Consider the following 26,755-nt stretch of genomic DNA (forward strand, 5'->3'; position numbering starts at 1 on the left):
GTTCCATTGATGGCAATATAGTGATATTTGCAGTATTAGTGGCTCCTTAGCTGGGACGGGTGGTCACACAGGCAGCAGCCATTAAAAAGCAGCAACATAAGGAGGTGTTTGCAGAGTGGGAGGAAGATACCTGAAATGTAATGACCTGAAAGTGAAATATTTCATTTCTAAGGAGGATATTGCTTCTCCTAGGGAGCCATGAAGCTGAAATAGATTATGTAGCAGGCAGAGGGCCTGCCAGGCCTCTCTGCCAGCCAGTTGTTTAAGATAAGAAATGCCTAGTCATGATGACTGGACCTAAGAAACCTCTCTTTTGCCCTCAGGCCCTTGTTATTTCTCTGTAAAACTAGAGGTAATTTTCGCCTTGACCCATACTATTGGACTGTTTCCCAAAACTCCTATACCCTATATAAACTCCTATTTCTGCCCAGTTTGGCAGAAGAGCTGTCACTGGGACCCTTCACAGAAGATATCAATAAAGACATCTCTGTGGAACTTCATACAGTGCTTTTCCTCTCTGTACCTGTGTCTGCCAAGGCACTTAGCAAGCAAAGAGCTGAAATCACTAATGAGCTGAAAATCACAAAAGAGCCGATCTCAAGAGCTGAGCAGCTTGCTAAGATTGCCTGTGGCTCTGAAGCCTGCCTGAGGGGCCCAGACAGGTTGTGCTTAACTGGACTTCGCTCCCTGGGACACCCACGGCAGCTGGGGTCAGGGAGAGCCTGAAAACCCTGGAGATGCATTAAGATTATTTTAAAACTAAAGCATTTTCATCCTCAGTCTGCTCCTAGGTGCCACTCAAATACAATAGGCAGAAAGTGTGACAGGCAGGTTGTCCAAAAATGCCACCTTTAAAACCTCTCAATCTGTTTAATACTCAAAGGCTATCCTGTCATTTGACTCCAACACACAGTGGTGCTTCAAGGCTGAATATTTTTTTTAAATTCCAACCTCTTCCCCAGCAGACCCAGGAAAGCTTTTAACCACTGTAATTGAGGCTAGTGGCAAAATTGATAACTACAATTTTCTGGCAATGTACACATTCCTTAACTTTACTTTCTAGTATATCAGTAACTTCCACCCATTCTTCTGTGCCAGTTCAGGACCTTGACATGCTCAGTCTTTTGCAAGAAAGTAAACTTGATTGTACTATGGTTTAATACAAAATAATGAGCTTTACTGTATTGGAATATGAATCCCAACATTACCAGTTATATTGTGCCTGGGCCAGTCTGACCCTCGCTGCTGGGCCAAAGGCAGCAATTGTGGTGTAATCACCCCAGAGATACCTTGGCTTGCTGGTGGTTGCAGCTGGGCACTGAACAAGTCCAGGCTTGTTAGGAACTCCGTTTACCTCAGGAGAGGAGCTTCAGGCGATGGTGAAGAGAAAAAGGAGATGGATTCTGCTGGAGGGTTTAATATCCAGAGGTTTATTCCATGGTTACAGAGGTCTGAATGTGAGCAACTGCTACAACAGAATCCCGGCCGCATGGTCTGATTCACCTTTTAAGCTCAGGGACAGGGGGAGGGGAGGGGACAGGTGAGCCACCCAACCAGGTGAGAGGGGCAGGGTCTCAGGGGGGGATGACACCTAGACAGGCCAATGACCCCTGGGCCTGAGGGGCATCCTTTGAACTTGACCAACCACACGACGCCTTGCTGGAATGTTAAACCTGATTGACAGGACTCACTCAGCAAGGGGCGAGGGGGAAGGGAGAGGGAGGTATTGGCACACCTGGGGAAGGGACCCGGAAGCTTAAGACACACTGCAACATTACTGGTCTTATCCAGCCTTTCCACAGGTTTCTGTGCTAGAAATCTCACTAGATTGGAGTGAGAGGGTTTTCTGCCTGAATGCACCTGAATGAGTACCCACCCCAACATTTGCTTCCTGTGTCTTTTTCTGTCAACTCTGTTTTGTTATAATTTTGCAAAAATGCAGAGGAAGAAACTTTAGATCCAACAGATTAAATCAATAAGGATTTCAGCGTAGAAACTACAGGGGAGGAGAACAACTTAAACAAACCAATGGGGTTTCAAAGGATACAAAATTTATAGAGAAGTTTCTAACGAAAGGGGCAGGCTTGGGGAGGGACACTCAATGGAAGGAGGAACAGGAACAAAAGGGCAGGTCTTTGGGGAGATGGACGACTAGGGCAAAGCCAACAACACGGGGGGAAAGGAACAGCCCATTGGTAATAAAATATGCTGTAACAATACAAAATGGGGGTGTTATGAAGAAAAATTCAGTTAATATTTTTTTGTGAGAAAAAGTTACAAAAAGGCAGCCAGATCACTGTCCCTGCCCAAATTCTGCGTGTTTTGTTATTGTAATCACGGGTCGTTGAGGCTAATCACTCCTTTTGTATTAGCAGAGCCTTGCCTGAGGCTAAGTTGTACCTTTCCCAGAATAGTGAAGACACCTGAGAAGGTGAGGGGGTTATGCAAAGTGACTCCAAGACCAGCATTCTTTGTGGGACCCCGACTCCAAACTCACGGAGAAAACCCCAAAAACAATGAGCCAAATAAGAGTTGAGAGACTGGAGTGATGTCTGGACGTGAGGAGCCAAGTGCTGAGCCTGCAGAGATGCGGAACACCTTTGGAGCCTCTCGCCCCGACCATGGGAGTCGCCCCCAGCGGTGAGACCAAGCTGACTGGGCCAGGAGGAGTAAGAAGATCTGACAGGGATCACCACGCCCTAAAGGCTCCCACGAGGACTGGATCCCCCAGCTCTGCCCCTAGTGGACAGGGCCGCGCATATCCTCCTCCTCTGAGTCGCCGTGGGAGACACGACGGGGACTGCAGCCCTGCCGAGCCGCCCAATCCTGAGCTGATCACTTTTAATAAAGGCATTAAAAAGGAGAAGAAGTCTCCTGGCTCTGTTTATTTCAGCTGGGGCGCTCGTCCGGGATAGCCACGCCGCAAGAGGACTCAGGACTGGCCATCCTGGATCTTCAGAGGACAGCTGGCTATCAGGACCAGAGGGATCGGCTCAGGAGCAGCAACGCAGAGGAGCACCGGAGCACCAGACTGGTGAGAAATCCGGTGGCGGGAGTGGGAGACGTGCGCATGTGTGTGTGAGTGAGACGAGGCCAGCAGCCGGACCCTCGACCTGAGAGTGGACCCATTAGTATCGCGTTTCCAGGCTCCTGCGAAGGGGCCAGCCGGAAACAGGGGGTGGTGCTTGGAATTAGTGTGAGTGAGTCGTCTCCCAAGGGGGAATAAAGGGCCCCCCCCCTCCGGGCGTGCGGAGGGAATATTTGTATGAGTGGCACGCACCCAAAGTAAGTCCTGACAGAGGGAAGTCAGGCAGATTTGTAAGTCTCGAGAAGGATTCGAGTAAGATTTGTCAGTCCCGAGAAGGATTCGGTTAGCCCACAAGCCCTGCAGGCAAAGTAAGTCCTGACAAAGGAGTCAGGCACAAACCCCAGCAAAGGAGGCTGTGGTTTGCTTTTAAGTCCTGATACGGTGAAGCCTAAAAATTGGCGGGTTAGGCAAACTAAAAATCAGGCAGTTGTTTTTCCTGACTGAGGGAGTCAGGCACGACCCGGTTTCTTAAGGCCGAAGGTTCGTGTGTTCAAGTCCCGATAGATGTAAGACCTGACGTTTGGAAGTTGGGCAATCAAGAGATCGGGCAGTTGTTTCAGTATAAAGTCCTGAGCATCAGGCAGAAATTTGAAGTTCAGTGGAGAAGGCTGAAGCTCCTCAAAGAAGGGTTTTTTTGAAATTACCGGCCAGTAAAGGCACCTTTGGGACTTTTTACTGTTGAGACCTGGAAAATGGGAGGGTGTAATAGTAAAAAGACCGGCAAGAGACTGAGGGATATACCTCCCAGCAGTCCCTTAGGAGAACTGTTAGTAAAATGGGATTCTATAGAGGCCACGGAGGGATTAGATAAAGTGAAAATGATCCATTATTGTATGGAAGTGGCCAGAATTAGAGGTGCAAGGAGGATGGCCTTGGTGTGGGACAAAGGATAAGTGGATGTGCCAACAATTAAATAATTATCTGACAGCTCGAGGCGATACTGATCCTGAGCAATTACTGTATGTATCTTGCTGGTTAAAGAGCACTGTTGGGGATGAAGGAATGCGAATTTGTAAGGTACAGAGGAAGAAAGAGGGAAATGAAGGAGGGGATGATAGGACTAGTAAAAGATGGCATCCCCTGGATTATTTGTCTCCTTCTGCCCCTCCACCTTATAATCCTCTTCTTCAAGCACCTCAAATGGCAGGTCCGGTTCTTCCCCCGGCTGCCATCTCATTACCACCTGCTTAAACTCCTCCTCCTACCTCTTCAGCTTCCGCTATGACAAACCCAGTATCTCCTCCAGTTCCTTCTGCGTCACCACAAGCGCTTACTCCACCTGCTGCATTCTCCACCCCGTCTCCAGCTCCACTTAATATTCACTCAGGCTCTTCTCCCCCTCCTATTGCTGTCCCTTTGCCCCCTCCTAGTTGGGGCACAAATGTCTCCTCGCCCGATAAACAGCTATCAGCAAATACACCTGCTGATGGGCAGAAAGTTCAGGATAACCCAGACATCCCTCAAAGTAGTTTGGCATCTGAAGATGAGCCGTACTGTAGCACCAGATCCAAGACCTCCAAGGCGGAGAGACTCTTTCCCCTCAGAGAGGTTCCTATGGGAGGAGTAGCGGGAGGTGTTGGCTTTGTGAATGCTCCCCTAACTGCTTCTGAGGTGAGAGGATTCAAGAAAGAGTTGGGGCATTTAGTGGAGGACCCAGTGGGCATAGCCAACCAAGTGGATCAATTTCTAGGTCCAAATATCTACACCTGGGGAGAGATGAATTCCATCCTGAGTATACTATTTTCCCCAGAAGAGGTCCAGATGATTAGGGCGGCTGGCATAAAAATCTGGGAGAAAGATAACAGTCCAGGACCCCAGGTGCCATCAGGTGAACATAAATTGCCACTAACGGATCCCAGCTGGAACCCTAACCAGGAGGAGGGGAGGAAGGCCATGAGGGAATATAGGTCTTTGATAATACGGGGGATCAAAGAGTCAGTTCCCAAAGGAACTAACACCCAGTTGGCATTTGAGGGTACACAGGAGAAAGATGAAGCTCCTGCTGCCTGGCTTAATCGCCTAAGGCGGAACTTCCAGTTGTACTCTAGAATAGACTCAGACACCCCAGAAGGTCAAATGCTACTAAAACTCCAATTTGTTACCAGATCTTGTCCTGACATACGGAGAAAATTGGAAAAGATGGAAGATTGATAAGAGAAGGACATTAATGAGTTATTAAGAGAGGCATTGAAGGTGTATTTAAGGAGGAAGGAAGAAAAAGCAAAGGCCAAGGCTAAGGTCATGATTGCTGTAGCCAGAGAAAGTGCAGGGGGGGCGGGTCCACCAACCAGGAGGAGGCAAGGATAGGCCAGTACTGTCAGGTACAAGAGGGATGGAGACACCTCAAGGCCCTTTGAGAGAGCGACATTGGTATTACTGTGGAGAGCCAGGACACGTCAGGAGGTTTTGTACAAAGCTCAGTCTTGATGCGGCAATAGCCAGGGAACAAGATAATTTAGGGAAGATCCTTAAAGGTGACGATTAGAGGGTCAGGGGCTTTACACTATAGGGGACCCAATGCAACATCTAGAAGAGCCCTTGGTAAACTTTGAGGTGGGCCCCCTAAATGAAGAATTTGAATTTTTGAATAGATACAGGAGCAGATAAGTCCTGTCTCAACAAAGTATTAAAAAAGAAGTATAGTATAGTATAGTATAGTATAGTATAGTATAGTATAGTGAAAAAACATCTGAAGTTAGACAAAAACAGCTAGGTAGAAAGGATATCCAATAGCACCAAAATTGGCCAGTAATACTTAACTTGTAATAAGTGATGTGAAAGTAAAAGGTACCTTATTGTTGTCTTGTTGTGTGTGTGAGAGTGAGTCACAAGCAAAGTCAGCCTCAACTTCCCAGGCAGGTGGGAAGGGGCCAGTGGAAGTGTGTGTGTGACCTGCAAACCAGGATACTGTTCCCCAGGCGGGTGGGGGCTGTGACCAAAGTGTGTGTGTGTGTGTGTGTGTGTGTGTGTGTGTGTGTGACCTGAAAACCAGACTAGTGCTCCCCAGATGTGTGAGGGAGCTGTAGCTGTAAGAGCGTGAGTGACACACAGACAGCCTCACAGGTGAATGTGCACCAGAGGCAACCATAGTCAGGGCCCTTCCAAGAGGCCCAGAGATACTGAGACCTGCGGGCCAACCCCAGGGTGAGGGGGGCTACAGGGACCCGTGATTATCTAGCAATAAGGATCCAGTTTGTGTCTTGAGGGTGTGAAGGAATGTGTGAGAGTGAATATAGACAAATTAGAATAGAGGTAATGTAGATCGTGCATTATAAGTTTTACCACATCTCCTTAGAGGGAAGTGTATTGTGTAGAAGAATGGTGTAAGAAAAAAAATTTAAGTGTAAGGGGTTGAAAGAAGTATTTAGGCTCTAAGTGAAAGTAAGAAACAGAAGCAAGAGATAAACAAATAAGATCTTAAAAATAGAACAGAAAACCAGTGAATTAAATACACAGAAAAAACAGGGGAATAAAAATACTTTGAGAGTTAAGTTAGCTGAGAAATACAACTCCTTGCAAAATACAGAGTATGCAGAAGTTGATGAGAGAAACATGCAAGCTATGGAAAAAGAGAAGTTAACCAATAACATTAAACAGAGAGACTGAGTTTTGATAGAATCATAACATTGCAGACCATTAATGCCTGTGTTTGAAAGCCCGTTTCAGGTACTCTTCATTACTAATTCGACTGTGCAGACCAAAAGAAAAAGGTTGGACTCACACCACTCTCACCCCCTGGCATTGGACCAGGATTCAACATCAGGTTTTTTTTCCCTCTGGCATTCTGGCATTGGACTGGACTGCACCCCATTCTCCCCCTGGCATTGGACCAGGATTCAACATCAAGTTTTTTTCCCTCTGGCATTCTGGCATTGGACTGGACTCCACCCCTTTCTCCTTCTGGCATTGGGCCAGAATCCCAGTTTTTCCTTCTGGCATTGGGCCAGAGTCCACACCACTCACCTCCAGGCACTGGATAAGGATTCATCCACATCACAAGTTAATTCACCTGAATATACTGTGATTTAAAGTTGACTCTCAGAAGGAAGAGTCAAAAAGACTGAACTGTGTGGGAAAAAACTGGTATCAGAGTTCTAATATTGCTTAAAATGTTTCAAGACTGTTCTGTGTAAACTATGTTGGTAAAAAGTTTAAAACTGTAAATAAGTAATTCTGGTTTAAGTTCCTCAATTTAATTCTAAAGACTCCAAGTCAGTCCTCTACAGAACACTCCCTTGGGGGAAACCAAAATTGGTAGGGAACAGACCAAGAGAGGTTTAACCAGAGAAGCGGGTAGAAGGGACTCTGAAGAGCTTGAAAGCTTTTCCTCAGTAAAATTCCCCAAGAGGCAAGGCCGGGTGGGCAGGCTCTGCAAGATGACCCATACCGGACTCTTGGGAAGGGTAGCAATGATGGCTCTGATTGCTGGTGGTGCTCTGGGAAGCCCAGCTGAGCCGTGCAGTGAGTGCTACCAACCCCTCTATGAAGAGGAAGTGAGCTCCTTGTCGAGAGTCCACATCAGTTCTAACCCTGGTTGTGTTAACCTCTCCCAATTGGTCCTTTATCAGAAAAATAAGAGAGTGTATTGGATAGCATACAATACTGCCACTTTTAGGCAGCCACTCCTAGGAGAGTGCCCTATAGGGGAAGCCTGGTTGTGCTTTGAATGTGATGCTGCTGAAACAAGCTCAGCAGAACTAGTAAAAAGCAAAGAAATGGTGAAAATGGTAAGAAAAATTGTTTGTTACAAGTATTTATATGAGTGTACTGGAAAAGAGATGAACCCCTTTTGGAACACATTTCAGGGGAGCTCTAAAACCCTAGGTTTGATCTCGTCTGGCAGCTGCATTGCTAGAGTGATAAAACCAATTTTCTTATTACCCAAAGAAACTGGATCAAGTTTGGGAGTTCCTATATATAATGATTTGGGAATTAAACAAAACAGGCAAAGTGAAATAGAAATGGAGAAAATCCAAAATTGTAAAAGCCAAGTTCAGATCCCAATATCTATGTTAAACAAAGTTATCCGGCTCCAGGCAGTATTAAAAATAAAGAATTCAATTATTAGGAAGATTTCAAACGAAATAAAAAGATTAGTGTTATGACCAAAAATTCGGTTAATATTTTTTTGTGAGAAAAGTTACAAAGAGGCAGCCAGATCACTGGCCCTGCCCAAGTTCGGTGTGTTTTGTTATTGTAATCACGGGTCGTTGAGGCTAATCGCTCCTTTTGTATTAGCAGAGCCTTGCCTGAGGCTAAGTTTTACCTTTCTCAGAATAGGGAAGAGACCTGAGAAGGTGAGGGGGGGTTATGCAAAGTGACTCCCAAGATCAGAATGCTTTGTGGGACCCCCGACTCCAAACTCACAGAGAAACCCCAAAAACAATGAGCCAAATAAGAGTTGAGAGACTGGAATGATGTCTGGACGTGAGGAGCCAAGTGCTGAGCCTGCAGAGATGCGGAACACCTTCGGACCCTCTCGCCCTGACCATGGGAGTCGACCCCGGCGGTGAGACCAGGCCGACTGAGTGGGAGGGGCACCATCTGACGGGGACATCACGCCCTAAAGGCTCCCACAAGGACTGGATTCCCCCAGCTCTGCCCCTTGTGGACAGAGCTGCGCATATCCTCCTCCTCTGAGTCGCCTTGGGAGAGACCGTTGAGCCGCCCAATCCTGAGCTGATCACTTTTAATAAAGGCATTAAAAACGAGAAGAAGTCTCCTGGCCCTGTTTATTTCAATTAGCATGTGTAAATAATCAAGATGAAACTCCTACACTTGATCCCAGTGGGTGGGAGAACCTAGAGATTTTCAAAAAGGATGTATGGGAAAAGGTAGTTTTTCTCGCTGTGTGTGTACTTGGAGGATTGCTCTTTTTACTATGCTTATTTATCTGTTTTAGTAAAATAGTACTGGCCGTGCAGACCAAACTGAAGAAACCAAGAAAAGTAACAAGGTTAAGTAACCATGATTACCAAAGTGCCCAAGAGATTTATAGTAGATTCAAAACAAAAAAAATTGTGAGTTGATGCGAGCTTAGAATTTAAGCTCGATCAAAGAAAAAGAGGGGGGACTGTTATGAACAAAAATTCGGTTAATATTTTTTTGTGAGAAAAAGTTACAAAAAGGCAGCCAGATCACTGTCCCTGCCCAAGTTCTGCGTGTTTTGTTATTGTAATCACGGGTCGTTGAGGCTAATCACTCCTTTTGTATTAGCAGAGCCTTGCCTGAGGCTAAGTTGTACCTTTCCCAGAATAGTGAAGACACCTGAGAAGGTGAGGGGGTTATGCAAAGTGACTCCAAGACCAGCATTCTTTGTGGGACCCCGCCTCCAAACTCACAGAGAAAACCCCAAAAACAATGAGCCAAATAAGAGTTGAGAGACTGGAGTGATGTCTGGACCTGAGGAGCCAAGTGCTGAGCCTGCAGAGATGCGGAACACCTTTGGAGCCTCTCGCCCTGACCATGGGAGTCGCCCCCAGCGGTGAGACCATGCTGACTGGGCCAGGAGGAGTAAGAAGATCTGACAGGGATCACCACGCCCTAAAGGCTCCCACGGGGACTGGATCCCCCAGCTCTGCCCCTAGTGGACAGGGCCGTGCATATCCTCCTCCTCTGAGTCGCCGTGGGAGACACGACGGGGACTGCAGCCCTGCCGAGCTGCCCAATCCTGAGCTGATCACTTTTAATAAAGGCATTAAAAAGGAGAAGAAGTCTCCTGGCCCTGTTTATTTCAGGGGGGACGGTTATAAAACTGACTACTAAGACCGAATTACAATCAAAAACATGCACCCCAACATCAGAGCTTTTAGAGCTATTGCAATAAAGGGCAGTATATCTCTTTATCTCCTGCATAATGTCCTTAATCTCTCTTCACCAAAAAAATGCCACTGCTCCACTTCCCACCAATCTCATGCAGCAAAATCCCTTGAGCATAGCCGGGGAAGCAGTTCATTTGACAGTAAGAAAACAACTGTGCATTCTGTGGTCTTGCATTTCTTTCCCTTTGAGAAATTAAACAATTCTTGTTTCAAAACACATTTAAAATATTTCAATTAGAAAAAAAATCTATTTCTGACTTACAAGCACACAATGAGTATATACTTACTGGATGTGTAAAGCTCTATCATGTTTTTCCTATAAGTTAGCTTTGAAACTACTGAGGGTATTCAGTTTGTATTTACTTCTCTACCCTAGCAGAAGACACACCAGCCCTGCTTGTTACCTAGCTGCAGAGGATCAAGAAAAAAATTACATTAGTACTTATCCACTGAATAGCTAGAGTATCCTCTGCTCAGCTAAAGCTGACCTTAAAATCTAAGATTTTTTTTAGCGGCACATTTCTATGTTGTTTATAGCAGTGTGCTCTTTGGGTGCGGCCTACCCTGGACAAGTCCCCAAGACTGTTTTGAATGGCACACGACCAGCTCTAGTGATTTCAGCTTTATTGGAAACAGTCTAGGTAGGAGACCCATGGGGGTGTTTGCACACCACTGCTGCTCCCAAGATAGCGTGGAAGAGGAGGATGTCAGCTCCATCCGGCAGAGCTGAGTCTTCTCTCTTCATGAGAGTCTCTGAGTAGACGCCATTTGTTTTCAGGTTCATAGTTTTTATACTCCTCTTGGCTCGCTCTGGTTAGAGTGATGAAGGCGAAAAGTTCTGACCAGGGTCTTAATGTTGGCTTATGTTTTCTCTGGTCAGAGGTGTTAGTTTAATTCTTTATTTGCACAGTGGTTCATTGTTCTAGGGGTTTTTGCTAGGTAACCTCTTCTGCTAAGTATTATGGGAGTTTCATATTTGCTTATTAGGTGACATAATCTTCTTCCTTATTGTCTCGGGTGGTTCGCCATTTTAGATAACAGTGGGAGCAGCAGGTGCAATACCCAACGGCAAGGAGGATTCACATAACTACAAAACATCTAACAAACAAGCAAGATATCTAACAAGCAAAACATCTAACAAACAATACAACCACAGAATATTCAACAAACAATTAAGGGGGATTTACATAACTATGGAACATTCAACCAACATTGGAACTTTATATTAACTCTTTTAACAATGACCTTCTTATCAACTCCTTTAACAATGTATTCTCTACAGTACTCTTGGTTTCCACCAATGAAGAGTTCCATGACTATTAGTACATGCAAGAACTGGGGAATGGACTCTGGAGAAGTCACTTACTTGTTTAATTCTCTAATTACACATTAAAGTCTGGTGGATGGAATAGGCCCTGATGTCCCAGAAGACAATAGCACCATGATTTTGGACAGAACAGACTGTGACATTAAACAGGTACCTGGGAATGGAATGATCAGACTATGTCTTGCAGTTGGACTGCTGGGTGCTGAAGTACCTTTTAAATTGCAACCCGTGCTTGAGTGAAGTATATATTTTCCCATAAGCAGAACTGAAAGTTCTTTGCCAGAGTGGAAAATGCCAGGGCTGCTGAAAATCCTAACTCCAGTTCTTGTTTCTCTCTCAGGGTAAGGTTTGGGGTCTTACATCCTCCAGAGATCAGGGCACTGAGGTCAGGCACCAAAGCTCTCCTTCCTGAGGAGAGGTGTTTTCTAATGCATCTCCACAGTTAGCATTTCCTATGAACTGCTGCTAAGCCTGTAGCTCCTCCACTTCGTGTGAACTTCAGACAGAGACTCCAAATTCCTGGAGGTATATAAAACCTACATAGCCCAGGAATGCTTATCTCTCTCATCTCCACTCTGGGTTGTGGTGATGGGGATTTAAACAGTGTTTTAAGGGTTAAATGCTGGCAAAAAAACAAAAAAAAAAAAGGGGGGGGTTGCAGTTTGCAAAACTAATGTCACCATTGTACTAAGCAGATCAACACTAGCAGATGAAAGTGAAAAAAACCCAACTGTTTATTGACAGAGTGCCAACATGGCATGGGAAAAAAATTGGGAAAAAATGCTGGATATTGAATTGTCATACCTTGCCCTCCTGTGGTGGGTTCAGTGCTGGCCAAATCATAAGTGCACCCACTAGAATTATTTACTCATTTCCTGCTGTGAGAAAGGATTAGGAGGAAGGCAAAGCAGGCTCAAACTTTGAAGGGTATAAAGAAAATTTTTTAACAGAATGAAAAGAAAAATGGTAAGAAATCAGCATAAACCTGTCAAAGACTTCTCCTCCCCCCCCACACCTTCTTTTCTTTCCTACTGACAACTTCTTTCCTACTGTGACTTTCAGTCAGTTTACCACCTCTAAAATAGTCTTTGTTCAGTTTCTTAGGGAGAGGAGTCTCTTTTGCCATGCCATAAAGACTTCTTCACAAGAAAAAGTTCTTTTGTGACTTCTCCACAAGAAAAAGTTCTTTTTGCAGCTTTCCACAAATAGCAGCCACCTGGAAATCTGCAATTGTCAAGTCCCTTCCCATCTCATGCAGCCTTACCAGAGCTGCATTGACAGACCATGTCAAACTTATGGAGTACTATTTTAAGGATGAGCTGTTCAAAAGCAAAGGTTCTCTTCATCGGTGTCTGAGATCATCTTCATCTCTGGGAAGAGAGATTTTCTTCTTTCCCTGGGGTCAAAGGGTCTTCACTCTTATTTCTCTGTTCAAACTTCTCAGGGGATCAAAGCTGCATGAGATTGCTTGCTTCAGTACAGATGCCATTGTTCATGTCTACAGTTTGAATACTCCATCCCCCATGGGTTTTTTTATGAATTAAAGAGATATTCTAGTGTATCACCGTCCATCCGCATGGCCTTACCAAAAGAATTTCAGTCTAAAACTAAGGCATCTCCTCATTCTCCTTCCATATGGGACTTGACTCCTTCTTTACAGACCTTGATGTCTTCTTGTTGTTTCTCTACGTGTCTTCTCTCTGACCTTTTCTCTCATTTGAAAGAGAATTGAGGTCTACAGGTCTCATTTAAAGAGTTAATATCTTGCCCAGAGCCTGCACAGATGATCATGTCACCCCTGACGGGTGATGGCCAGAGCATTTACGATGATAGATTTCAGGCCGCACTGGGAAGAGCGGAGGGGGGGGGGGAAGGCGGCGCCTGTGTCAGAATCTCAGGAGGCCTGGGCCAGAAGGGCAACGGCTGCTCGGGCTGGTCTTTTGTTTTCTGTTTTCTGTGTTTTCTTTTGTTTTCTGTTGTGCTCAATTTCAGCTGTGGGCTGATGGCTTCTCCCTATTTCCGGCAGCTCCTGGTGAAACTCAGTAGTGGCAGAATTTCAGCCAAGCCACAGGCCGGTCTTGCCGTGCTAGAGGGGGAAGAGACCCGGCTTGGCAAGCGCTACATCAGAGCATGGCCTGGCCCTGCCAGGACAGAGCCTGACAGGCTCCCCGGGAAGGGGCCTGGCCCTCGCTGGGTTGCACAGGCTGCAGAGCCGCCTCTGATTTCAGCTGCATGATTTCCTGCGGCGCTGGGACAGCCCCTCGGCCAGATGACTCGGCATCTGGTGCTGGAGTTGTTCATAGTGGAGGGGTTTTTTCTGGCAGCCGTGCTGGGGAAGAGAGGGGTGGCAGTCAGGATCTCAGCAGCCGATGCCCTCCCCTTCCCCTGCCGAGCAGCCGCTGAGGCCCGGCCCGGCGCGGCCTGGCCCCTCCCTGCCGATCCGTGCAGGCTGCAGCCAAGCGGGCCCGGCCCTGGCTGCATCTCGTCACCTGTTCAAGGCCGGAAGAAGAAAAGAACCTCCCGGGCTTTGTTCGCCTTTACATGTGTATTCACGATGCACATCTGGCTTTTTCAGTGGATTAATAATGTGTCAATATTCGAAACTAGCCACTGATTATTTTTGTCAGATCCAAAGGAAGCTGCTAAGGTCCTTGCAGGGAATCACTTTTGTAACTGATGGATTTTTTTTTTTTTTTTAACTAAAAACCAAGATAAACAACAACACCTCCCCATACACACTCTCATACTCTAACAAAAGAAAACCTCAAAATGCTAGGGAAAGAGAAAAACAACATCTGACCATGGTGGGGAGGAACAAAATGGCACCTGGCTTCTCAGGGAAGAAAAAACCCAAAAGGTTCACACAATAACTCATGGAAGAAAAACCAAACACATAGGAACCTGGTGAATCTCTAATGTTGATCTCCTCCTCACAGATTAGGCTGGTGTATTTGATGTAGTTTCTCTTGTGAGTTCAGCTTTTCTGAGGTCTGGTGCCAGGATGGAGCAGCTCCTTGGCTCCCTGCTAGTCCTCTGCTTCTCCCATCACCGCACTGATCTCAGACCAAAACCAAACTGAACAGTTCAGGAAAAAAAACCTAAAAAACTGTGGAAGGTTTGCTGTCCAAGCCTCCAAGGACAGGGAAAGGAAAAGAAACTTAGTGCCTAAGCTAACCAAAAACCAAGCTAGCTAAGCAACAAAGTCTGCCTGTCTGCAGGGAACCATGGATGCCCAGGAGTGAGGCTTTGATAAAAGCCTGCACAAGAGCCCCCAGGCTCAACCTGAACCCCAAGGCTCAACCTCCGCCCCCAGAACTGCCTTAAAACTACATCAACAATTTCTGGGCATAGAGCAGATGATTAGGGAAAACAGTATCATCATAAAATCACCCCAAGACAGCATGGAGCAGATAATGACCAGGCTGTTCCTTGTTGGGAACTGTCTTTGCCAATGCTTGGGCATCTGGGCATGCCTCTAGTCTTCATATTTATTTATTGTTTCCAAAGCATATCTGTTCTTCAGGCTCTTAATTGATTTAAAAAAACAGCAAAGCCATTAAGAACTCCCAGAATGCACTGACAATCAGTGGGATCCAGGGTGTGCCTCTGGTTCTGACAAGGACATCTGAGGTCCTTAATTGCCAAGTGTATCTTAATGACATATTGATTAGGTTGTCACTGAACGATACCCTGGATATCTAGGCAGGGCAGGACTAAGACACTCTCAAGAGCCAACTCTGATAATGTGAAACATACCTAGGTTTTTAATGAAAACTCAAGAAATAAGTAAACCCATTCTAAACCAACAAACAAAAATTGTACCACACACCCTATGCCCCAACAGTCCCAGATGAATCCATCTTTAACTACTAAAGGCATTGGTGAACAAAGCATCTGTCACAGCACAAGCTGGGAACTTTCTGTGCCCCAAGTCCTGCCTCTGGCTTTCAGAGCTGGTGCTGGTCTTCAGCAGGCACCAGCATTTTGAGGCTAAAGAAGATGCTGTAGTGTTGCAGCGTGATTATTTCTGCCCCTGCGATGTATGGAGAACTAAGACACAGTCTGCATGGATGCACCAACCTGGGAATCTCCTCAGGTCTGCAGTGCTGCATGGAGGAGTTACCCAGTCAGATTAACAGCCTAGTGGGAAAAGTGTTTGTCACACTTGCAAATCTTGTTCCTCTGTGGCTCACTTAAAAATAAAAAAAATCATCCACAGTCTTGTGAGAGAAGCTGCCTGCACACCACCGCCTCTGTGAATGGAGCTGAGCTGATCTTTATAAAACCAGAATTTTAAAAAGTGGGAATTATTCCTAGCTGACTAAATACTTGGTTTTAAAATTGTCACTTCATAGCTAATATCTGTAAACTTTAGCCAGTCTTTTAAAAAGTCCTTTATTTTCCATTTCAAATTGATGTTTTTTATGAAATGCTTTCATCACTTCCTCCTCCCCACCATCTCCACAAATGGGAAGACAGATCTCTGGTTCATTGGAGACCAAATATCCTTCAATTCATATTTCACAAAGTACTTTTGCGTGTTTTGATGGAGTAGGTAGAAATATTTTTCTTGGTTTATGACATTTTAATTGAAGTGAAAATCCAGAGCTCAGCATTTTCATAAAATGAAAATTAAAAATATGTGACTAGGCTTGAAGCATTTTAATTCTAATCTCTCTCATTTATTACACTTGCTTTCTCTTTTTTTAGAAAAGTATTTTCAAAGACAAAAGGAAGCAGAGTATCAGAACTATCAGAACATCAGAACTATGAAAAGAAGATACATAGCATAAAGCTCAAACAAGAAATTCCTCAAAACTGACTTCTACCATCATTATTTTACTGAAAATAAATCAACATCTTCCAGTAAAAACTTTATATTAAAGTGATTCTGACTAGAAAAAGTATCACAATTTTTTCCTGCATATAGTCTACTGTTTTCTAAAGACCTCCTGAAAATTGTGTGTTGTTTTCCATGGGACTCATTCCATGCCTATTTCAGATGCATTTTTCCATTGATGCTGAATTGATTTTTGCCTTTTTTTCTTACATGTTCTCTGTATTCTTTACAGATGTATTTGTAGCCTATTAGTGCTATAAATAAAGTTAGCTTTTGTAGGTAAGGTTATGAATTGTCCATTAATATAATAAATTCTTGTGCTTAATTTATGTAATAAGTTATGGAGTAATAAGTTATGGAGTTAAATGTGCTGTAATAGGAATGTGTGCCCACTAGAGGGGGGGGTGGTGAGATCTGGGCGAGGGAATTTTCTAGAAAACTACCTCATGAGATGATGACGTTAATATGAAATATGATTGGAAGACTAACCAGCCAAGGAAGCCTCAGAACTCTAGAATGATTGGCCAGAAATGCACCATGTTATGGACCAACCGATTGAGAGTGCACCAACCCTGACACTTTAAGAGACTTTAAAACCCCTGGGTGCTGAGCACCTGGGTCTTTCTGCAGAGCCGGTGTCCAAGGAAACACTCTGTGTAGCACACAGTTTTGTTAGTTTGTAACTCTGACTTGCTGCATAGGCCCCAGGCTTACCCTGGGGTCTCCTCTTTGGTTGTCTTGACTTTCAGTAAACAGGTCCGAGCCTTTTAGAAGATCTTGGCTTCATTTTGCCTGTTCATAACATTAGTGTATTCATTCTACCAGTGCTTTTCCTTACCTTTTTGCCTGGACAGAAAGACAAAATATATTCCAGAGCTCCAAGTCCCAGGGGTTACAAGGCCCCTATCCTATCCTGGTTCTCCCTCAGAGCCAAGGTCAAAACCAGCTCTTTGAGATACATTTATGCATTTTCATCAAGAACGGTTTAGTCCCTAAAAAGGGGAAGTGGGAATCAGGGAAGGGTTTAACTGGGGAAAATTGCCTCACCAGTTATGTCTCTAATTGGTGATTATGCTAATTTGCTAAACTTACAAAACTGCATTTACCCTGGTGGGTGGGGGGGGGGGGAGAGGTGCATTTTGTGGCCATTTTCCATATCTGCCCCTGGACACCTCCAATAAACACCAGCCTTTATATTACCTTCTATGCTAATATTATCTTGAAAGTGTGTGTTGTTTAATTTATAGGTTTTTCAAGGAATCACCATGGGTAGAAAAAGCTGGGACAAGCCCTTAATTGTGAAACACTGGACCTGTTCATTGTCATCTGCTTTCAAAAGGCTTTCCAGCTCTCATAGGCTAGTGGAATTGTTCATTGTCACTGATGTCTCCCTATATTGCAGCATCTGTCCTGTTTCTGGAAGGGCCAGTGACACCCTTAGTGAATGTGGTATGAAGGAACATGTAGCAGCTTTAAAGTAATTGACAGGAAGAGAACATTTCCAAGATGTTGCACAAACATGAATTATTCTTTGCACTTACTGAAAAGACAAAAGCAGCTGCTATTAAGAAGCCAACATGGGGTAAGAGGTACAGTTATTACTGATTTTAAGTCTCTTCCAAATCATAGGATCATAGAATGGCTTTCGTGGGAAGGCACCTTAGAGATTATCCTGTTCCAACCCCTCTGCCAGGAGCAGGGATGCTTCTCACTGGACATAATTGCTCAGAGCCCCATCCAGCCTGGCCTTCAACACTTCCAGGGGTGGATCATCTAATGCCTGGATAAGGAAGTTGTCCTCTGCACGTTCCAGTGCCCTTGGTTGCTTGCAGCCAGCTGTATTCCTTTTTCAGTAGATGTTGGTGAGGTAGGTGTTAAAGAATACATTCAGTGCAGGTAACTCAGGATGCAGCTGCAGTACAAGATGCAGGTTGAGCTCTGGGCGGGGGGGGGCAGGAGCCCAAGCCCAAGGCAAGAGGCCATGAACTGCCCTTTGCATTACAAACGGCACAGGGACCTGTGGGGCAGCAGGGGACTCAGAGACACAGTAGGAGTTGATGAGCCCAGACATTCATGACCTTGTACAGTGAGGGGATAAAAGCACAGGAGTTTCTTTATTTAAGGTTACTCCTCTGAGGTGCCAGCTTGAGTTGTTATTTTGTTATTTAGTTACTGAATCATGATTAAACTATTTTGAGGATCTGGACATCTGAGGCTCTGCTATGGGAAACCCAGAGTTAAGCAGGTAAGGAAACCTAGTCTGACTGCATGAGAGTGGAGGATACAGCTGTGAAAGCCTTTGGTCCCACATGAGGTGATGTGAGAGTGACTCCAGAGTGGCTCTTGGGTAGCTGGACAGGGAAGTTTCTTTAACACTTCCTAGCCTCTTTCTTCTGAAAAGCCCATAGCCCTCAGCTGTAGTGCAGTTGGGGAAGTGTCCCAGCTTGCTTCCATGATGACGATTTGATCATAGCTAGGTTTGGAAGGGACCTAAAAGCTCATCTGGTTCCAACGCCCCTGCAATAGGCAGGGACATCTACTAGACCATGTAGCTCAAAGCCCCATCAAGCCTGGCCTTCAACACTTCCAGGGATGGGGCAGCCACAACCTCTCTGGGCAACCTTTGGCAATGCCTCACCACTTTTATTGTCCAGCATTTCTTCCTAATATCCAATAGAAACAGCTTAAGGCTATTCCCCCTCTTCCCTGCGTGCCCTTGGAAAGAGGCTCTAAAAGCCTGTAAGAAGGCTGCCCTCCAGCCTTCTTATAGGCCCCCAGCAGGTACTGGAAGGGGCTCTAGAAGTTCTAAAAGGTCACCAACAGACAACAGCCACTGGTCACTTACCGTGACCCTGGACAGTCATGAGCCCAACATTCTGGAGTCTGGGAGTTAGAGGAATGGACCAATCAGCAGGCTCCGATCCAAGTGACATCACAATGACTGAAGAACACCTGAGGCAGTTGGAGGGGCAGAGCATCAGGAGGACAGTGCAGAGTGGGCTCCTGTCTTGCTTCCCTCTTGTCTCCTTTGGGTATTGGTGTCATTCTCTGGAAGTTACCCAGGACCTTCTTGAGTCAGAAGAGGAATGCCTAAAGAAATGAGTAGAATTAGTCATTTGATAGACCTTCCCACCTGTGAACTCCACAAACTTGGAGAGATTGCAGACCTAGTGACTTCTGTTCGCCTCTCACGCATCCGTAAGCAAAAGCTAGCACTGGCCTTGAAGAATGAAGGCTATATTCCAAAGCTGCTACAGCTTTTCCAAGTCTGTGAGAGTGTAAAGAACACTGAAGGATTGCATCTTCTGTTTGACATTGTGAGAGGAATTTTGTACCTGGACAAAGCCATTCTGTTTGAGGTGATGTTTTCTGATGAGTGTATTCTGGGTGTCGTCGGATGCCTTGAATATGATCCTTGTTTGGCTCAGCCAGCATGGCACAGGGAATTCTTAACCAAAACAGCAAAGCTTCAGGAGGTTATTCCTATCAGAGACCCTGAACTCAGGCAAAAAATCCGCCAGACATCTAGGGCACAGTACATTCACGCCATCATCATGCCTAATCCATCAGATTTTGAAGCGGGTTTTCTTTCTACCCTCAATTCCTTCATCAGCTGCAGCAAAGAGGAGATTTTACAGGCATTGCAGGTAAGTGTTTTTTAATGTGGCTTAGATGGGATCTGTAGAGATCCCTCTGGCTGTAGTTTGGAAATGGTTTAAAGCTGGTGAACACTGTGTAAGTTAATCACAGGCACAATGTTTTGAATGCGTTCCCTTCTTTCTGATACCTTGGATTTTTTGTATTTTCAAAATGATAAATTTCAGGTTAATATCTTAATACTTTTTATTGGCTGTAACAAAATAAAGTCCTTCTCTTTGATTGCCAAAAAACCTTTGAAACTGGTTTTATATAAGTATTTAAAGAACATGCAACTTCCAGTATTTCATTCCAGGGACATTTATTATACTGTTTTCCATGTAAAAGGGTTCAGAGAAATGGGTGGACAGATATGGCAGAAAGTGCCAAAACACTTGAGAGATTATGACGTTCCTGGGTTTCTTGGAGTGTAAAGAATGAAATGCTTAACACGAAGTGTAGTGTTGTCCTATATATCCTTAAATATCTTATACCGGTAGAGGATGTGAATCTGAAAAGCACATAATAGTCACAAAAGTTTCCCATCTTGGCAAAGCAGAGTGCTTGCATGTGGGAGAGCTGGTTTTACTGCTAGTAAGATTCAGGAGAATGTGGCTGCAGCCAAATTGCAATCTGTTAATGGAGTCCTCACAGAGATGGACTGAAAAGGTGCTTTGCAATGTTGTGGATCCAAAAGAGGGAAACTGATCCCCTTGGGATGTTCACAGTGTAGTATGAATGGTGCAGGTACAGTAGGGCCAAAGTTTTCTCTTGGTTAACACTTTTTACGTTAGAAGTGTTCCAGTTGCTTCCCTAGAAGTTGATATGCAAAGTGCTCTGAGGGAGTCTGAAACAAATTAGGACTGTCCGTCTCTGTCTTTTTGATGTGTGTGTGGGTGTAGCAAATCCCACAGGGAGTCTGTGGGCTTTGGCAGAACTGCAAAGCATAGGGGTGGCACAGCAGAGAAAGAAAGGAAATGCCACACTGTAGAGACAAATTTAGGGATCAGCTTTAGGGATCATCCCCTGTGCCCAGCTTTACCTGTGGCTCTGGTGTCCTGGAGATGTGTGTGATCCTAGAAAGATCATATTTTCACTTTCCAAAAGGCCCTGTGTAATTTGTGTTCTTTTTGCATGCTTTACAGAAAGATGAGGAATTTTTGCCTGAAGTTTTTGCACAATTAACAAATGAAGCTACTGCTGGCGAGCAACAATGTGAATTGGTAAGTCAGCAGTCTCAGTGGCTCCTCAAAGACTTTAAATGAGAGGGATGAAGTAGAAAGTGAAACTGTCCTTAGAGTTCTGCAGTCTTAGAAGTATTTCTAAGAGGCAGTACGCCTCCAGTGCAAATTGTAACTGTTTCCTCCTTTCAGAGAGTTTTCTGACTCAAATACATAAGACCTTTTCTTTTTTCCCATGCACCAGATGAAGTTTTTCAAGGAATTCTGTGCCTTTTCTTTCACATTACCTGAGAAAAGAGATGAATTTCTTCAAACTTTGGCAAAGTTGGGATTTCTTCCAACTCTTGAAAGGTTAATGGTAAGTGAAAACTTAGAATGGGTTTTAATAAAACGAGAAAAATGAGAAAAGCCCACAGCCATGTAGCCTTTCTCCTTCTTTTTTTTCTTTTTTTTTTTTTTCTTTTTTTTTATCTGCTGAGCACTTTTTCATAAGTCTGATTGGAGAGTATTGCTCTGCTGAGAGTGGAGTTTTCTGGTAATGTCCAGAATCCAGAAGCTGCCCACAGTTCTGCTCTGGAGCAGCCTGGCTTCACTGCTCTTACTATTTTTACTTTTCAGACTTCATGATGAAAAAGTCTGAGGGCTGTGAAGCCCCTGTGACAAGGTAGTCAAAAGGTGAAAAAGACTTTTTCATGTCGAAGCTTGATTGTTGTTTTTTTTAATCAGAGAAAATCGCATCCTTCAAAGAAAGTTTTGGATTCTTGTTGCCTGTAAATAGGCACAGAAACTGTGGTACACCTTGATTTGTACAGTTGGTCCTTTAGTATAAAATTAATAAATTGTGGATAGCAGGCATAGAATATCAATAAAGTTAGATATTGAAGCATGTTGTAATGTTTCTAGCCTAAGTTAGGGCTCTCAAATACACAGAAAGCCTTGTGCCCTTTCTAAAGGAGGAAAATAGTAGGAAAAGGATTTGCCTGGTTCCTTACTGTTTTTCTGTAACCATATTACTGTGTTTGTCATGAAAATTTTTGTAACAAAATATTCTCCAGTTTTTAAACTGCCTCCTCTTTGCAGCTTCACATGATAATAAGTACCAAACTTTATTTACTCTAACAAATTAAACTTTTTTTTTTCTTTGTTAGGGAATGGGTAATCTGCAAGTTAGAGCTGCTGCTACGGATATATTGTCTTATCTAGTAGAATTTAGTCCAGCCACCATCCAACAATTTGTAATGCAAGAAGCCCAGCGGAGTGAGAATGTAAGTAAAAGTGGTTTGGAGTTTGTTGAATATACCAGTTCTAGGGCAAACAGGAAAATAAGCAGAAAAATAAAACCTAAATTTCTGCGTTTTGTTTTAATTCTTAATTTTAAAAAAATTGCAGAAAGTGGGGAACTCATTCTATTCTTGTGAGTAATTATTTTGTCATTTCTTTCTTTGGATTTTTTTTGCAGGATACCCAACTCATCACTGAGGTCATTGAGCAGATAATCTGTAGTCCAAACCCTGAGTTTGGAGGAGATAATCAGTTGATGGAGATTTTGTGTGCTCTGATTGATCCAGAAAAAATGCTGGCCATAGCTAGTGTAAGAGAACGTGAATAGCAGAAAATATGATACTGTCTTGGTAAACTTAAAAGCCTGATATTCTCTATTGCTATTATTGTGGGCAGAGGATAAAAAAATTATATATAAAAAATTTCTTTAATTGAGTGTACTGTGGTCTGATAGTGACTTTAAATAAGCAAAAGATAAGCTAATTTTCTGATGAAAGGTATGTGTCTGGGTCATCGCGCCAGTATTAAACCACACAATCGCATGTGTCAGTGCCGTAGTACTGTCTGACCATAGCTCTCTCATCTGGATGATAAAGCCTGAAAGATTTTAATACATTGTTATGTACCAGAATACCTGTAAAACTGTAAAAATGGTTTACAGGTTCTTCTGAGCAAAACTATGTGCACTTCAGAATGGTTTGAGTACACTTTGTCAAGCACTTTGAGTCACTGATGTTCTTCCCAGTATATATTTGCATCCATGCTGGGAATTCTTTTAGTGATAGCTAGGTTGTTTGGAGACACAAGAAACAAAAGTTTGTCCCAAAATGAAGAAATTGATCTCGTGTGAAGACAGTGCTGCAGATTCAAAGAACTCAGTAGAATTCTTTGTAGGATGTTTCTTCTGTTACTACTCTTTCATTTAAAAGGTTGTATGTGAATGCGAGTGTTTAATGAAGTTATTGTTGTTTTAGAATTTAGAAATATTTGAATTTCTCGATATCTTCTACGACCGTTACATTCATGTTCTTACAGCGCCGCTTCTGGCTGATACATCAGAAGAATGGTATGAAATAGGTAATGACAATTTAAATTTTTTTCCCTTTGAAGGGCCTTACAGTCCTGATAACAGCAATAGACCTGTTATGCGTGCCAGCAAGCTGCTGTTCCTCCAGGGACAGGGATTCTTGGGGCAGGATGTTTCATAGCCCTTTCCTGAAGCTGTGAATGCTGACATAGCTTGATGGTCTACTTTGTAAAGATGTGCTTCCTTCATGTATATTGAGAATAATGCCATAGTTTTACTAGTCTAATTTTAAAGAATATTTACTGTAAAGGCAAAAAAGCCACAGTTGTGTTTGTTGTTTTGCTCTGACCCAATGTCCTGCTTCCTAAAGCAATCCAGTAAAATAAAAAGCCCACTAAAAATATGTCAGGAACTCCAATAGCAACTGAGCTCAGTGTATTTTGACAGTACATTTTTTTTTTCTTTGTACAACTTATGGCATTACTTTTTCTTGTAGATAATTATCAAACAGCAGAAATACTTGCCTCAGTTTTGCAGCTGTTGTCTTTTTGTGTGGAACGGCACAAGTATCACATGAAGATTTTCATTATCAAGAAAGATCTCCTAAGAAGAACACTGGTCTTGATGAAATCCAAACACAAATTTCTGGCCTTGTGTGAGTATGGAACTGTCATGATTTCCTTTTTCAAGGCTTTGTGTGTCCTGTGTGGAAGGTGTACCAGTACCAATGTACACTTGAATTCAGAATTCCAGTTCATTTGCTGGGTTTTACAGGCTACAATTAAGTAATTTGGAAAAAATGAGGTAGAAGCTGTCTGTAAGTACAGACCAATGCAGTTTCTTGTGGGAAGAGGATTGTTGTCTCCTTTCAAATCTTCAAATCTCTACAGAGATTCTTTCAAATCTTCATGGCAGGATCCTTTGTAATCAGATTTCCTACCTCATTTCAGTGGAAATGGTGTCCTTTCTTAATAATGTCCTAAATCTGGTTCTCCTTGTGGAGAGTGAGTGAAATTCTGTGAACCAGGATCTTTAAAGACTTAGGGCTTGTTCTGGGAGGGGAACAAGGACAAAAGCACAGTGGGGAGTTAATATATGAACTTTATGCATGCTGGAATGCATTGCTGCTGGACTTGAGAAAGAAATCCATGGTTCCTGAAAAGGTGACCAGTCAACAAATCTGCTTCTGCACTTTGGGGTGCATCTTCCTCTTGGGGTAACACCAGGTTTTTAAATTCTTCCACAAGAAGATGAGAGCCTGGCATGTGGTTTTTGAATGCTTGAATATCTTTCTTCACACAGGTGCTCTTCGCTTTATGAGGAAGATAATTGGCCTGAAAGATGAACTTTATAACCATTACATCACTCTGGGAAACCTGTTTGAACCAGTTGTAAATGCTGTGTTGGACAACCGGAATAAGTGCAACTTGCTCAAGTCTGCTTCAATGGAGCTGTTTGAATTCATCCGAAAGGTGAGTTCAGCAGCAGCCTTAGCACCAACACATCCATGACCTCGCAGGGCAAGAGGCAGACTTTTCCAAGATAGCAAACATCTTGTTTTGCTGGAAGAGTCATAAATGGAACTGGGACATTGCTGAGTCTATCGTCTATTTCTAAGGGAAGTTTAATAATTCTTTCTAGATCTCAGCTTTTTTCCAAAGAATAAATCTGATTGCTTCCTGCTTGCTCTTGACAACAATATTTTGGTTCTGGACAAGGAAGCAGTTACTTTCCAAAATAAAAAGTTAAAAGCTTTCTGACTTTCTGTATGTGAACATTTGAGACTGAAACCCTGTATATGTTTTTACTCAGGAGGGTATTCACTTCCTTATTGCACATATAGTTGAGAACTTCTCTGATGCACTGGAATCTGTCAAAAACATTCACACATTCCAGGGACTGAAGACAAAATATGAGCAAGAAAAATACCAGCAAAATGAGAAACTGAACAGGTATGGCCCAGTTTCTGTCTTAGGAGACTGCCAGTGACTGCCATTCTGCAGGCCTGCTGGTTAGTTTTTAATTTCCCAAAGAGCAGCAGAAGCAGGTGGCTGGGATTGGGGTTGGATTTCATTCTTGCTGAAAACTCCTTGAGTTAGAGTAAACCCCCATCTACCTTTCTTTGAGCAGAGCTGATGTGCTCAGTAGATTAAATGTTCTGTTCAGAAAACTCTCAGTTTATGAAAAGCATAATCTTGCTTTGTTCTTCTGAGTTAGGATTCAGTCTGCCTCATTATCAGTCTGCCTGGGTATTTGTGAAGCTTCTGGTGCAGGTGGAAGCAGGGCTGGAGCTGGATTACCTTTTCCAAGTCAATTAATTCTAAAGCTTTGGAAGCCATTTATGACCTGTCTGAGTATGAAACATCAGGCAAAGCTTCAATCACTTGTCCTATGTCTCTTGCAGTGTCTCCTCCATGTTGCCTGGTGAGACATTTGTCAAAGCAGCAGTCTCACAGGTGGATGAAGATGTGCAGTTCAGTGAAGGTGAAGAGAAGGCAGCTCCAACATCACCAGCAAGCTCCAATGGCTCCTATCCAACATATACAACCCTGACAACAGTGGTGACAGCCCCCAAGGTGGGAGAGAACTTTTATGAAAGCTTCTGTCCTTACATAGGACAGTAGAGCAGCATCGTGGAACTTTACTGGGTATAATGTGGAACAGTCAGCAAAAGCCTTGTACAGGGTGCCTTAGTTAGGGACAAATTCACCCAAATCTCGGACTAGTTTCACTAAGAGTGAAACCCTGATTAGTCTGGGGTAAGGTTCAAGGAGGATAAGGTGGGACTGGAGTCTGTTGTTCATTTGGTGGGCACAGGTTAATTTTGCCTCTTCTGCATGATTGAACTTATTCCTTGGCTTTCTTCCCTGCCCAGCTGGTGCCCTGTGTGTGTGATACACCGATAAGATTGCCTTTTTTGGAATCTATTGCCCATCAGGGAATTTATAAGTGTTGTTAAGCAGACAAAATGCAGGAAGTGATACCTCTTTTGTGCCTTTTACAGCTGAGAATTATTTGAATCTTAGCTTCTGAGCAGCTACAGAAAACTGTGGCAAGAATTTTATTGCTCACTCCTAAGACTTGGGGGCAAAACAGATATGCAGCATGTATTTTTTCAATGTGGGAATTTAATTTTTTTATCTTTTTCTAATTAGCAGAGAGGTCTATTTGAAGTATTTGGTTATCCTGATGATGAAGATGATGAGACACCGCCAAAGAAAAGAGCTCATCTGGATTCCTAAAGGAAACTGAAAATTTTAAATATGAACTTTTATTATGGGTTTTCCAGTGCTGCAACTGTTTAATGTTAAAACACGGAACCAGCTGCAATCCACCTAATAGACCTTTCTTCTAATAGATGTTATTATACAATATTAATGCAATGCAGTGGTAATATATGTTTATAATACAATATAATGCAATACAATACAATATAATATAATATAATATAATATAATATAATATAATATAACTAACATAAATAATATTACAAAATATAGTAGCAATATATAGTAACATATGTTAGGTCTATTTCTCATGGATTAGTTTAATGT

The 26,755-nt window shown here is 43.4% G+C and overlaps 1 protein-coding gene across 1 annotated transcript; it reads left to right on the forward strand.

Moving 5' to 3' along the window:
- The first annotated feature begins 18,974 nt into the window (after positions 1 to 18,974).
- LOC128946405 (serine/threonine-protein phosphatase 4 regulatory subunit 3B-like) lies at positions 18,975 to 26,443 on the forward strand. Its single transcript, XM_054290145.1, is given in 12 exon segments — positions 18,975 to 19,164; positions 19,167 to 19,723; positions 20,858 to 20,935; positions 21,138 to 21,251; positions 22,042 to 22,158; positions 22,353 to 22,484; positions 23,149 to 23,251; positions 23,698 to 23,856; positions 24,504 to 24,673; positions 25,014 to 25,153; positions 25,606 to 25,777; positions 26,357 to 26,443. Coding segments are annotated over 12 exon segments (2,019 nt in total).
- The last annotated feature ends 312 nt before the right edge of the window (positions 26,444 to 26,755 follow it).

Source organism: Melozone crissalis, unplaced genomic scaffold, assembly GCF_028551555.1.
Source record: "Melozone crissalis strain CALT ecotype California unplaced genomic scaffold, PUWL_Pcris_2 ptg000081l_1, whole genome shotgun sequence".
Lineage (NCBI taxonomy): Eukaryota > Metazoa > Chordata > Aves > Passeriformes > Passerellidae > Melozone > Melozone crissalis.